The 15,371-nt window shown below is 37.4% G+C and overlaps 2 protein-coding genes across 3 annotated transcripts in view; one reads left to right on the top strand and one right to left on the bottom strand.

The window, feature by feature from the left end:
• LOC107100586 (peptidyl-prolyl cis-trans isomerase FKBP8-like) overlaps positions 1 to 348 on the bottom strand; it is a 54,736-nt gene extending 54,388 nt beyond the window's left edge. For both annotated transcript variants that reach the window (XM_015399129.1, XM_015399127.1), the window contains exon 1: positions 230 to 348. The gene's annotated coding sequence lies outside the window, so the exon portion shown is untranslated. The remainder of the gene's footprint in view (positions 1 to 229) is intronic.
• Positions 349 to 445: 97 nt separating this feature from the next.
• The window catches only part of LOC107100591 (RNA polymerase II elongation factor ELL-like), a 29,883-nt gene continuing 14,957 nt past the window's right edge, over positions 446 to 15,371 (top strand). The window contains exons 1-2 of the mRNA XM_015399133.1: positions 446 to 616; positions 4,045 to 4,092. Of these exons, the coding sequence (XP_015254619.1) occupies positions 479 to 616; positions 4,045 to 4,092 (186 nt within the window). The 5' untranslated portion in view covers positions 446 to 478. The remainder of the gene's footprint in view (positions 617 to 4,044; positions 4,093 to 15,371) is intronic.

Here is a 15,371-nt window from a genome sequence, read left to right on the forward strand (position 1 = left end):
TGCCCTGTTTTTTATTTCATGCTTTTCTGTGCCCCCATGAAAACACGCGGGCCCCCTCCTGGCCCCTTGGCACATTTGATCTAGAACCACCACTGATTTACTAAAGTAAAAAATACATTTATGTCCATTTGTAAGTAGATCGTCGTCAGTAAAATTAAATCTGCTTTGCAAGTCATATTTACAAATGCATTTACTTCCTTGTATAGGTGAGAAAATACAGATTATTTACCTAAATCCAGTTGGAGAGACTTAGATCTGACCCAGGGGCAAAAACACATCAAAGAGCAGATAAAAACACACGAATGACCAAAAATAATGACCAGAATAACGAAAGTGAAAAAAAAAGAAAACAATGCTTTGCACACATATTTACTTGAAGTGCGCGTGTGCGTTTCAGCGTACGTGTGTTAGCCCCGCCCACATCATCTCCTCCGTGACGTTTCGGGCAGAATGTCGCCAATCGGCTTCAGTTGTAGAAATGGCAGCGCTGAGACAGGAGCATCGGTATGGGCTCTGCTGTGGCAAGATTAACAAAAACAACCCGAATCAGAGTCTGTACCACGTCAAACTCACTGACACGGCCTTCCGGACCCTGGAAGCCTTCCAGAACCTGAAGGTAAGCAATACTTTAAACCCGCTGCAGAGGATTTTATTTTTATTTTTTATTCCTGCTTTCTTTAACCCTTCTCTCCCAACTCCGGGAACTGCTTAAAAAAATAAATAAATAAATAAATAAAATGAGGAAAAATTGACACTTTGACGGGAAAAATACTTAAAATGTTTACAGCCTTTTGAAAAGACTGCGACTTTTCAAGATGTCATGGATTAAAATGCAGAGGCGGCTTTTAAAAGCAGGATTAAACCTGTGGTTATTAATATATTACACTTTCATATTTTTAAATATTTGACTTGAATTAAGCAAAGATATGAGCTTTTAATGAGAAAATGTCTGAAAAACAAACTTTGTCCTTTATTTAAAGCCCATTTTCTCAGTGTTTATTAATAAAGGCGAATATTTTGAAGAAAAAAAAAACTGTTCCCCTTTGTTCCTTGGAATAAATTCAATAGTCGATCAAGCAAATGAGTTTGCTTTTCAGATTCGTGAAGGTTTGTTTTTTTATTGCCTTTATGGCCCATTAGATTGGTCAGAGATCATAAAGTCTATAAAGCGCTCTTTCTCTCTGCAGAGCCGCGGCTGTGAGGGAAATAGGAGCCCCGGTTAGTTTAGGCTTTTTATTTTCCTTTCTTTTCTGCTGTCACAGCAACACGGTCTGTTTCTGTGTGCGCCACATTCCCGACTCATTTCCAGCCACTAAACCTGGAGCCCGGCTGGCCTCAGTGGTTCAGTGGGATAGTAAACAGCTGGCCTCGGTGGAAGTTGTTGTGCGTTGTTGTTGCCCGCCCATCTCCGGAGCTCATTGGTCCGTAAAGCGGAGGAAACTCCACAGATCTCCCACAATCTGACAGCTTCCTCCAGGCCACAGCAGGCAGGCAGAGAGAGGAGAGGGGAGGGGAAGGTTTTCCAATCTGGAGACCACCCCAGAAAATACCGGTTCAGACTGCTGGACGCCCACTGTGGCCGTGGAAGATTTCTGTCCTGCAAAAACCCCAACCTGAGTGTCTGTGCTGTTACTGATCTTTACACCCCTGGGTTCAGGATAAAAAAGGGGGCCTTAAAGATCCAACAAAGTGATTTTTTAGCACAAAAAACGTTACATGCATGTTGAATAGGAACACAAATGTTAAACTGCACTATTGGACAGCTGGAAAAACCAAAGAAAACATGTCAAACACAAACAAACAAACAGAAATGTGGCAATTAAAAGACAACAAACTGTGCTACTTATCAGCAGTCTGCAGGTTTCAAGGAAATAGTTTGACTCATAAAAAGTTTACTGCCATACATTGCCTTTTCATCTATTCCTTCTTATATTTCTTAGCCATGTGATAAACTCAAAGGTTGCACATTTTATTATTATTATTTACGTATTTAAATATTTTTCATGGATTATGGAGATAAACGGCAACATAAAACTCAAATCTCACATTTCTCACAAATCTCACAAAATGCAAGTTAAAAAAAAACTCCTAAATTCTACTGAAATCATTCAAATTTCATTAAAAAACTCATCATGTGTACACATTTCATAACCCAGCATTTGGGTTGATGGAATAATTCAGTATGTTTTAGCTAGTACTGTATTTCTCTCCATGTCTGTTGATTGTGGTTCTGAATTATTTGTAAATTATGTGGTTCTTTTAAGACTCTCGATAAACCAAAACAAGTATGATTGATTTCCTTGTGAAATATATTATTAATTGGAGTCATATAACCATTTATGAAATATTATCAAGAGATTGTGTAATATATGTACATTATAATACCTTATTATTCACATGTAGATATTTTATATTTTTATTTTAAAAAAATCTTTCTCTTATACACAATATATTTATGTGTTATGAGAGAGAGAGAGAGAGAGAGAGAGATATTATTGTACCGTGAACCAAAATTTACGGAAACACAGCAAGGTGATCTGTTAAGTGCATGCATCCTGCTTTGATTTGTAACTAAATGTTTCTTTTTTGTGGAAAATAGTCAGAAAAGTGATTATTTTAGTCTAAACCATCCATTTTGCTAAATTGCACCAAAGAGTTTATATTTTTATTGCACATTGAAGATTTTTTTTTATTATCGTTTTTCTATTGTCATGATAACTTTTAATTATATTATAAGCGTTCCTGCCTGCCCCTTAGTAACCTGGCAAACCATATTCACAATATGAAGTACTCCCAGTTTATTTCTACACATTATCAATTTGGGCCTGCTCCTATGAAATCTATGGACTGGGTGAAACTAAATCTAGAGCCGACCAACAAAAGTTTGGTTTTAGCCAATCACGGTAACAGATAAAGAGGGTCTTAAGTAGCAGGTGCCATGAAAAAACACTCCTTCAAAGATGAAATTGTGGATTACAATAAATGAATTGCATTTGGATTCTCCTGCTCTGCCATCTTTAATTTTGTTTGGCTGTGAGCTTGGCACGTTTCGCTGTTTTCTTAGCTTTATAACACGCATTAGCCTGAATTACTGCAATGTGATTGGCAGAGCTGTTCTGGGCCGGTGTTGGAACGTTTTATATACGATTGGGACTAAATAGTTATTCGTGTGTTTGTAAAACCGTAACTAACACGAGAATTTAACTTGCAGGCTCATAGTTAAAATGCAGTTTTTGTGGCTACAAAAGAACATTAGTGTCACTGTTTTGATCCATCATCATGTTATAGCTATATATATTAAAGGGAAGTTGGGCTAATTAGGACTAGATCTAGTGCGAGTCTTCTAGAATAGATCAAAGGAGAGGTGTTACGTTAATCAAGTAACTTATCGTCTAGTCTGGAGCAACACAAAACTTATTTGTATTCTGGGTTTAATATTGAATTAAAGTATAAATTTTTTTTAACTAATTACCTCCTAAATCTTTTCAAATGTGGCTCTCTACCATTAAAAAGGTTTAATATGCAACTTAGCATATAAATAAATGGATAAATAAATATATAATGTGTATATTTCTACTTAACATTCAAAATTTTGGTCTGTTAACCAGGGTTCTCAATAGGGAAGGGCATTTATAATGAATGAAGAGCCCTGTCAATCAATGTAGGAGCCTTTACATTACAGATGGCAGTAATTATGTGTTTTGAAGCCGAATAATTGGTTTCAGGAGAGTTGTCTTAGAACTGGGGATTTAATATTGGTTCTCATTTTTCAGTTAGAGAAACATGATCTGAAAACACACAAACCAGTGAGATGTGAAGAAATTCTTCTTGTGGAAGAAAAATAATTAGTTACACCTACTTCTCCTCAGATTAGAGCCAGAAACCCTTAACCTTTAGACTACTGGAGAATGGTGGTTATGGCAACAAACACAGAGGCATGAAGAGTAGAAAGATATTTTCACCCACATATGAACTGCTCTGTAGATTTGGGATGAACTCGATTTTGAATTAATTTACCCTTTTTCCCCCCCTTTTTTTTTACAGGCTTCACTATCAAACCAGCCAGCGATTTGCTTCAAGGGAAGCCAGGGGGTAAGATATGCATGATTTCTGTATTGCTTCAAAAGCTGAGAATTAATTCAGTCTTTTTTCTGTTGAGCACATTTGTGATGGTGTGTCTGGTGATCTTATTGATTCTTTTATATCCAATTATCACTTACATGGATTCAAATGAAAGTCTTGTTCGAGTTGCATTTTTCAAACCTTGGAATGATGGAGGTGTCATTGTTGGGGCAGGATGATATTATGGTTATTTTTAATTCAGCTTATCTAGTAGTCTTTCGTAAAGTGTCTTTCCTTCCTCAGTTACACTTTCTTGTGTCAAATATCCTTCATTAGACATGTCAACACAGACACCTGGTGCTTAATCTTCATCTTTTTGCAGACAGTTGGAAGACCTTTCTTTGAAGCGACTAAAAGGAAAGTTGCCTATGTTCAGTCAGATTAGCTGGGTCAGTATTACACCCTCCCCACCTCTGCTCAGTAGGCTAGTACACATTAACTGCACAATCGGCCCTGTCTATAAGAAGCCATTCTAATCCCTACAAGAGCTGACTGCACTGACGAAAGTGACTTTGGTCGGTTTACAAATACTAGCCCTGTGTGCTCACACGGGGCACTAAAGCCCAAAGACAGGGTACGCTACACCCACCCCCCCTGGCTGCCAGCCAGGTTACTGGGTCAGGCACGCAACTGGGGAGGCTTTGTTCTGGGAGGCGTTGGAGGGGGCTAGGGGAATTGGCAGACCTCAGGGAGTCCCCAAGTCTCCATGCTTCTTGTCTGTTTGCATACATAAAAGACCCCAAAAACACTAATGGCATGCAAGAAGTGAGTAGATTTGCTTTTTTGACTTTTTTTTTTTTTTTAAAGATTGAAAAAAAAATTGTTTGAAAAAAACCAAGCTTGTTGAAGTTTTACGAGTTATCTAAGACACCACCAGCAAATGAACCTGCTTATGAAAGAATAAAGTGATGTCAAATTAGCGCAGTTTAACTTAAAACACTAAAAAGGATTTGGTGATTACATCTAGCCTGGCAGTTACATATTCAAATTGCTTTGCAGAATTCAACCATGGGCTTCCTCCCCCTTCAACAATATTCCCAGGGCTGGACGATTGGGCATTAATGAGTGCGCTGCAACCATAGATGGTGTGTGTGTGGGGTGGGGTATGTCAGATTAAGCTATTATTGGGGGAAGGAGGACGCTTGTGAATTTGGCAGTCTGGCATACAACATGCCAAGATGATATCAAGTATCTCCATCTATGCAGATGTAATACTTCCTTTGGTTGGTTCTTGCTGGATGAATCTTTAAAAACAGTTTCCCCCAGAATTAGTACAAGGTTCAATAGGTCATCTGTCCACTGAAAGTTGCCAACTGTTGAGCTTTACCGTAAAAATCCAATTGGTACTTTTTATTGTTGCCCTCACTGGCTCATGTCAAATTTCCTGTAAAGGGGGTATTTGTGGAGCCACAGAAACCGTAAGAATTCTTCAAATCACTGCCCTGGCGTCTCTCCAGGTCTCACTGGTGCCAGGGGCCAGGGTGCCTTTCAAGAAATAGCAAGCTGAGGTTTTCTGCAGCTTCTACTCTGTCTCTGCGGCGTTTAGCCCTGCTACTGGAAATAGTCCTGCCAGGCTTGTAATCATGCATAGTATGTAAGGCCTGTTAATTTGGCATTAGAGCTAACCAGTCAACTTTGAAATAACAGTTGGATATTGCTTTTTGTGATGAAATATCAGACTCATCTTTTACATTACTTACTAGGGTAAGAAAGCCTAATACTCCAAAAATGATACAGCATTTCAGCTAAAGACAGAATGCACTGTGTGGATTGCCTGGGGTTCATAAAAGGATTAGGAAATGCATTCAGAACTGGTTTGGGTTCCCATGGCCTGGAATTTCACATCTTAGTGCTTGGTTTCCTTTCATTCTCTGCAAGAGCTGCTTCTGTTATATATGGTTACAGATTTGGTTTTAAGAAGTTATAATTAATAAATCCATACTCTTGAGCAGTTGGTAAAATAAAAATATCCTTAACATATTTCTTGTTTTTGCCACAACTGGATATTTAAGATAAATTTTAATGAATTTGAACCGGATACAAACAAAACCTGTTCCGTTTTCAAATTATGATTTCATTCAGATGGAGAAAAAAAATATAAATACAAACTAACCAGACCTCAAGTGGAAAAAATTAACCACCCAACTTGTTAAATCTTGAATTAACTATGGTTAAATACATTTTTTTGAAAAACAGAGATGTATTTCACTGGTCAGGCCAGACCTTATGATCAAGAGACCGATAGAATTAAGACATCATTTAATTAGTACCCAACTGACAAACCTGAAGTGGGCATGAAGAAATACTTAACCAATAAATTATGCATTTTTTAAAGAAATAAAGGAACAGAAACAAATTTACTGTCAGCCATTAGTCTGAATATGGTTACAAAGCCATTTCTAAGGCCAAGTCTGTGAAACCAATATAGCATTTTAGCCCTTGTTGACAATGTAGGTAGCACTTTACAATATTTTTTTGTTTTTTTAGCAGCCTGTTAAGACTTTGTCTCTTCACTAAGCTTTGCTGCTTCAGGACTTGGAGGACTTTGCACACTGAATGACAGATTGATTTTTGTCTCTCAAAACAATATTGAAGCAGAATACCTCTCCAGCAGTATACAATCTTAACCATATTCATATTTGGTAACATAAAAGGACAATTTTGTTAAGGATACCAACATGTCAACTTCTAATTGGCTCATAAAAAAATGATAAAATTAAGGATTTGGATTGGCCTAGTCAAAGTTCAGATTTAAAGATGATTAAGTTCAAGTTAGCATCTCAACAAGACTGTTAATGACCAATTAATTAAATAGCCTGTTTTGTTTGCATAGCTTTTTGACCCTTATTATTAAGATAATTCATTTACAGCAGTATTTTTAAAAGGGTTTTCTATAGTACAGATTTCTTGACAATCTGTAGCATGTTTGTAAGATATAAGCAAAAACAAAGTAATCCTATGGGGGATTTTTATTAATTCTTCAATTCATTTATAGACTAATACTTTTCTGTAGAACTGTAATGCTTTAAATTAACTACTACTTGACCTATTTTAACTATATCATCAATACGGTTGATTAGTGTAATTCTGTGCTAGTAAACATGGACATTAGTAGAGATGTGTATGTTGTCCTCTGAGCTGATAGAAGTTGAATTACAGCAGCCTGAGTAGTTGTTTTGGTTTATAACCCTGTCTCTTTTTATGTGCGCAGCTGTCACATAAAGGCAGCCTGTGTGAGGATGAGGGAAATGTGGAGGTCCTCTTTAAAATATTCTCATGACGACTGTGTGTGAAGGCAGAGCTTCCCCTGGGCTCTCTCTTGCCGGCCTTGTTGATTATTGTGCTGTTTCACCCCATGCCTTAGCTGAATCCTTGGGAGACATCAGGGCTTCTATCTCACACTTGGCTGATCAGACTCTCTACCCCTGTTTCGCCTCGTGCTTGCACCAAAATAAGCTTAAGCTCTGTGTGAGTGTGCACGTTTGTAGGCACACATCCTTTTTTTTTCTCTGGACGCTAATTAGAATAACAATAACTGGAATGCCGTTTGATAGCCGTCCTCTCCCAGTGGCATAGCAGTGAAAGGGAGAACTGTCCCACGTGTTTCTGAAAGGGCACACGCCTTTCCATTCAGCCAGATGTGTTAAGCCAGGCAAATTGTCTGCATTCTCTGTTTACGGAAGCCTCCCTGGGGTTTTTGATCAGGGTTTATTTTAGAATCAGGTCTTGGGAGAGTCCTGTTGGGAAAGAGGATTTTTCATGAGATTATTAAAACAAACCTGTTTCTTAGTCGATTGAAATGAGATGAAGGATATAGATGAAATGCAGCATATTCTATTTGAGAAGTCATAACTTTTTCTAATTTGTCAATGTGCAGGAACAGGTTGTAATACAGGGATACATGTTTTTATTCACTAACTAGTCCTTTATGTGTTCCTATCAATCTTTTTTGTGCTTTTGGATATTTTTTTGATAAAATTTTGTAAGACTTCTGTTGGGGATTTTCTGTTGTACTTTGGTTAGTTCTCATATTTAACTACCTCATGTTTAAGAATCAGCTGGAATCAAGCTGCCAGACTGATGGTTTGAATAGAATGAACTGATTCCTATATAAAACCAGATCATATGAGGTTGTTGCACTTAGAGCTTATTGAAAATGCATAGGACTAGTCAGAATGCACATCCATGTCTGAAACTGTGCTTGTGTAGCTCTGACGGAGACAGACCCATTGTCTATAACGGTCAGACCTACACAGAAGATTAGTGGCAATGTCATGAGTCTGACAGGAAGAGAGTCATGGTGTCAACGTAAACACATCCGCTTTGAGGAAAATACTAAGTAAAATGTCTTAACACATGATAAACCAGTCAGGTTTGCCAAATTTGGAAACACAGTGTGTATCTAAAAATCAGGGAAGACAGGGACGTAAATAATCAATAAAACGTTTTATTGACAATTAAGAATGCTTATGAGAGACAATCAGGTTTATAGGTTTGAACTCATATGGTTCATCAGGGTTTCATTCTTATGAAATTGAAAACAAAAAGTTTCTTCACCCACCCATAACTAGCACAGCTGGCTCTTACGAAAAGAGACTTTGTTTGTTTATCCCTAATAAAACCATGTTATCTATAACTAATTCCTATCTTGTTGATGTTGATTGAGGTCACATTATATAACCACATCTCCACCCACCAGTTTTAGACACCTAGTTTAACCCAACACTAAAGCCCTTTCACACCGCCTTTGGTGTTCAGTCCTAATTATTTAAGGATAGAAAAAAAAGCAGTGTGAATTATATTAAGTAAAGACAATAATTTATAATAATAACCAGTTGTTTTTTTTTTTAAAGAAAGAAATCGTTTGCTACAGTTCCTTTTGTCATCTAATTGGTGTCATTTAATTGCCATCTCCCCCCATCCTGATATAGAAGGCACCACTGTGAAGGGACGGCAGTGTCAAGGGTAGAGAGACAGCAAGCATTTGTTGCGGTTGACAGATTACCTCCAGCTTCTTGGAAAAAGAGCGATTCTGCTTGGCATAACATGCAATACCTTGGGGGTTGCTCGACAGTTGCCCATCCCCATATCCCTGCACTAATTCGCGTCAGTCCCAGCCACCCCCCACTGCCTCCTTTTCCTGTATCTACCAACCCCCCTCAGTGAGTAGATCCTCAAACATCACTACAGCATCCATTGAGGCTCACTTAAAGCGCTGCAAGGGGTTTGAATTGTCTATTAGGGTAAAGCATTTCATTTTTAACTGTGTTACTTGTAGTGTTGCAAATATTTTATTATAACCTTGTCAATAAAATGTATCTAACATGACTGATAGTGTCACTAAAGGATGTTTATATGTTTTCTCCAGGTGAAAAAAATACAAACTCACCCATGGGATGATGGCATCCATCCTTTTCATAGTTTATAGAAATGCCAAAATCCAACCCCTCCCCCTTATACTGAACTGCACATTCCTAGAGGAAGAAGGACTATTTAGCCATCCTTCATGCACTGGAGTCGTAGAGCCCCCCCTACATAGCTTCATCACACATAACCAAGCCTCCAATCCACCCCAATACCTCTCTTTACCACCCAGCAGCACAGAGCCACACTTCCCTGCCGTTCATGAATAATCCAGGCTGCCCGACAGGCCATTGCACTCAGCTTTGTGGGGGAAGAAGCTAGAACAAAAGACGGGCAGCTCACAGTGCGGTTTCAGCTGAGTAGGCCGAGAAGACAATGGTAACTAGTGTCAGTACAGGCTAGGGCTGGCGGAAAAGACTTTAGAGCAAACCGCAAATCAAGGCACTGGCTTCCATCTCGGTTCTGCCAGGCCAAACACCATAACTTTCCTTCTTTTCTCCATCTGAAAAAACAAAGACAGGCAATGTGAGAAAGTTTCCTCTCATCTTTCCTTGCAGATGCTTGGCTTTATTTTACCAAAGCAAAGGGCTCTTGTTATTATATAAGATATATTTTCCTCAAGATAAACAGTTTTGCCATGCTTATGAAGTCACTGATGAACCTTTACAAGAACACCAGGATGCTGGACCTTTTCCTCGTTCAGCTGCCCCCACCCCTGTGAAGATTTTTTGTTCCAGTCCAGTTCACACCTTATAACAGCTTGAAAGTATTTGACATCTCCAAACACACTGGGCCTGGATTAGCAGATGTGGTTGGACTGCAGCCACAGAGGCAGTTATTGTGTTAGGCGGTGTTTGGGAGAGGTGGGGGCTGCACTAAAAAAAGGGCCGTCATCTGGTAGCCCTGACTGTAACTGTCCAACAGCCACCCGTAATTCAGGCCCTAATAATGAGGGGATATACTGCACGAGTCTCACTGTGTTTTGTTATAATCTGCCGAATTGTATTCAGAATTCTCTCAGCAGAATAATACCTAATTTAACTTTGTCCTGATTGATGATCAGATTAATGGTCATCAGATTGAACGTCTCAGGGATCATAATTTGAATCCTGTATTACATGAACTAATGAACTCTTTCTTGAATTCTTAACTGGATAAATAAAGCTAACAAATTGATTCATTTGCTTCAAAAAATGAGACAGGATTCTAACGTTAATTGAATAAAAAAACTTTTTTTTTTCAAGAATCTATAACTAAAGTTTTATTTCTTTTAAGAATACTGTTTTCTTGTAGAACCCCATTTTAGTTGATCCTAAAATAGTTCGGTTTTGACAAATCTCACAAAAATGTCAAAATGACCTGCTTCCATCAGGGTAGAATTTTTCAGTTCTGGTTAAACCATTCCAAATATTTTTAATTTCAAAATATTGTAGGTAAATTAACTAAATTATATTGCACTTTTCTATTCATACCAGCAGCTCAAAGTGCTTTAACCTTGAGCCTCATTCACCCAGTTGCACTCACAGTTGTAAACACATTCATACATGAATAAGCAGATCAGTGGGTTACTTTGGGTTAAGTAACATATAAATGTTTGGGCAGAGGAAGCTGGAACTAAACCTACAACAACAGGATTGGACTATTTTGAAACAAAAACCCTCCAATCAGTGAACAAAAATACCTTGCATAGGCAGACATGTCCTGGAACACAAACAAAATCATGGCAGCAAAGTTGCGCATGCAAGATACAGACAGAGGCTGAGCTTTGACTGACTTTATTGGTTAATAAGAAAAGTGCTTTACTTGTACACATGGAAACACAGAACTGCCGCTGTTCTGGGACCTATTTTATAAAATGATTTTTCCATGTCTACAAAAACGGCACCAAAATGAAAGAATATATTCATGGATACACTCATTGTTGTCTCTGTGCGAACAGAACTAATTGACAGCATCTTTTTAAACTTCCTCTTGGTGAGACATATTGTGAATAGTCATAGGCTGGAATGAGACTATCATGGTAAGATAATCTTGTGCAAGAATGTGAGTCTAAATCTGACTCATAACAAAAATAAGGGCTTTTAAGTAAGTAAAATGCAACAGTTAGTTCTTCTGCTCTTAATATTTATTATAGATTTTAATCATGTTATATTATAGTGAATCATTAAGTCTTTTTATTTTTATTTTGATAGACTTTCACATTTCATTTGAGTTTTTAGTAAGGCTATCTTTTCTGGTAGCTAGCCTGCAATAAGTTGTTGGACAGACACGCTGCTTTCAGGTTGCCAGATATAGTTGTAAATCAGTATTACCTTTTTAAGATGGATGCTACTCCTTTAGCTAGCATACATGTTTATTTTTCAGATGCATGAGTCTTTATTCAGGCAGATGACAGAAAGTTAGAAGCAACAGGTGGTTAGGGGGAGTGTTGGCGTAGTGACCAGCAAAGCAAAGCCCTAAACCCCACACTGCTCCCCGTTGGTTTAAATGCAGAGGTAAATTTCTCCAATGTGAGATCAATACAGTTCAATTATTATCATTATTATTATTAAGCCCCCCCCCCAAAAAAAAAAAAAAAACACACACGCACACACATAGGTACACCCTCATACATGTAACTAAGCCATGTCTAAATGCGATATTTCACTTTTACAAGATCTTATGGCTATAGTTATGGCTTCATAGAGAAATCAATTTTAACTTATATGATTAAGAACTAAAGAATACATTTGCAGTAATTAATTTTTTTCTTCTTTTTTTTTCTTTATTCCAGTTTTAGACAATCATAATTCTTTGTTCTCAACCTGAATGCAGCCCGACATCCAGCACCTCAGATAAAACCCTATGTGTTGACACAGCACTAAAAGAAACACACGCAGTTATGTTGAACTGTGTAACCAGAGCTCATAGCCGTGGCATGTATGCACATGTTTCTCCAGTTCTTGACCTGGGAGTGCTGCAGCTCCATTCCTCTTTTAGATTTTAGCAGCAAGTTATTTGCTGCTTGTGAAGCTGTAAACCTAAAGATGTAAGATTTGTTACCTGTTTATGCTTGTGTTTCATTTTATTCATTGATGATTGGATGTGGTTAATTCCTCTGAGTCTGGCTGAAAGCAAGCTGTGTTGACATTTAGCCTCGGCCATAAGGTACATGTTTGACATCACTTCTGCATTTGACCTCTGACATTATGTGGCTTGTTCTGTTGAAAAACAAAAACACAAAAAAAGGACACAGATAATGCACACATAAGCACCCATACACCAATACGCTTGGGGAAATCCGGCCAAAGTTCCACATGTATATTCCCCTATGACTCTGTGTCGTATTGGAGATTTACACCTAGTACTTTGACTGACAGGTAAACAAACATGTTTGCACGTTGATTAAATTAATCAAAAGTCAGAGGTAATCCCATCAGGATGGGTGGAGAAAAGATAAAAACTTGGCTGTGATAAAGAGTGTTTCCCTCTGAGCTCATAGTTAGGATTGCAGAAGTTGTTGACACCGCGGCATTTTCTGCTAAATTGACTTTGCTTACATATTGAAGAATGACAAAGAATGATAATTATAAACATGCTATCACATGACGGTAAAAGAAAACAACTTAATATCTCAGATTTTTTATTGTTTTTGTTATTAAAGTCAACTCTATTGAGCACCTTTTAATTTTCTCTTTTTTTTGTCAAAACTAGTAAAAATAATCATAAAGTGCATTTGATTTTACTAAACAGTTTAAATGTTCATGTGCTCCTTTTCTATTGAAAGCCCTGGGATTTAAAGCCCCAGTATTTCCTTTAATCAGGTAACAGATATCCTGGATGATTCATCAGGAGGCTTTCCCTGAGGTGGGTAAAGTACCCAAACATTTTATTTAATTAAAAGTAACATTACTTCATCATATTTTATTTTTACACAAGTAAAAGTAAAATGTAGCCTTTAAAGAAATTACTGAAGTAGGAGTAAAAAAGTTTTTGGTGAAAAGGCTACTCAAGTACACAGTAACTGATTTACTGATTATCGATGATCATAACAAGTGATTTAAGATTTTATTGAGTTATAAAATTAACAAAATCAATAGTTACAGTATGTAGAATAGATTAAACTTCAGTATGTTTACTGTACTTTCACTTATCTCCAAAGGACATGGCCTACTTAGCAGATGGAAAACAACATTCAGCTAATAACCCTTGAGTAAATTAGTCACTTGTTTATGCTCTCAGGAATCTCCCACTGATGACAGGTCAAAATATTTTCAAAACTCAAATATCAAACTTAAAAGTATAGTGTTGGATGTTAATTTTCCCGGTGGATCATCAAAATATGTGGTCCTTCTAATTGTCAATCATTCTGGTGATATGTTTACGTAAGGTCGTCCTACGGGCTTGTCCCCATTTCCACTTACAGGTGGTGAGTCTGACAGCGGAAAAATTGCAAATCTTCTTTTGGGAAGTAAGCTTGTATGAACGATGCAAACTGCAACTTTTAAACAGAGCGTGCACGTGCAATTTTTTTTAAAAGTGAGGGCGGTTCTTTTTAGAAATTTGTGAAAATCCCCCACTGTACCTTTAACAGTAAACATCCCCATTGCAAAGAACAGTACCCCTTTTTGTCATTCTATTCTTTATAGCAATGGATAACAAACCTTTAACTTAAACATAGCAGAAGTACCTGATCCTGACAATTAGGTGAGTGCAGTCAGAGAGCATCATTTGACAATAAATTATTTTTATCTATTTGTTGCAGTTTTTTTTTATCTTTTGTAAAATAACATTTTTGCTATTTACTCTGATTTCAATTAAATGATCTCAGTAGTTGCCAAACTGTAACCTCATTTTCAAAAAGTATTACCGGTACCTTAAAAACAGTAATGGGGAGCATTCCTTTTTTCCCCCACATCATGACTTTGCCACTATCTATCAATCTGTCTTTAAAAAAAAAAGGTTATGAAGAGGTCCCCATTGTAAACTTGTGCTCCTAGCAGCCCGAGAAAATTTGGTTACTCTTCTGCCTTATCTTAATTTATGGACTTTACACTGCATGAACGGAATGAAAAAAAAAAGTTTTTTAAACTATCCTTTCAAAAAAAAAAAACACTTGCAAAATTTAGACTGTCAGTACTGTCCAAGTAATTCAGTAATAAATGATGGACAGCTAATACAAAAACAAGTTTGCATTTGCTGTTGCCAACGTAACATTTTTTCACAAAAGATAAAATGCGATGTCAAAAGTACAGAAAATTTAGAGGAAGTTTTACTCTTTAGAACATATCATTTGATCTCTATGCTAAAACTTTAAGTTTTCTGTATTGACAGACCTGGGCTCCATCAATTGTTATCTGTGTCACCACATTGCTCATCACAAGGTGTAAATTTAATCAGGAGAGCTTCTTTGAAGCTGTGAAAACTGATGACGAATAAACCTTTTTTCTAATCAGGAAGTAGTCAGATGCCTTTAGGATTTTGCAATGATCAAACAAAGAAACTGTCATTAGTTCAACAAACTGTTTAGATTTTATGTTTGACATGGTCATCTGTAATTGTATCAGTTATCCGTCCCTTACCTGCTGTAGGCAGCGGTTTATTATTGAACTCAGTTTATGGACAGAATCCTTATTGGATTTAACTGGATAATTGAGCTACATTACATTAAGAATATTTGAGATCTTAAAGGGATAGTTCGGTATTTTTGACATGAATCTGTATGGCATCCCCATCACCAGCGGCATGCAATCACACTGACTTACCCCTGGCAGCGTCCTGTGAGCAGAGTTATCGTCCAGTTTTGGTCAAGCCGAAAGTAGTCCTGCAGGTTTTTAGGAGCAGCGAAAAAAAAATTTTTTCTCCCCCAAAAACTTTATGTTTAAAAGAGTGATATTTTCGCATCC

This window comes from Cyprinodon variegatus, unplaced genomic scaffold (genome assembly GCF_000732505.1).
Source record: "Cyprinodon variegatus isolate N-32 unplaced genomic scaffold, C_variegatus-1.0 Scaffold990, whole genome shotgun sequence".
Classification (NCBI taxonomy): Eukaryota; Metazoa; Chordata; class Actinopteri; order Cyprinodontiformes; family Cyprinodontidae; genus Cyprinodon; species Cyprinodon variegatus.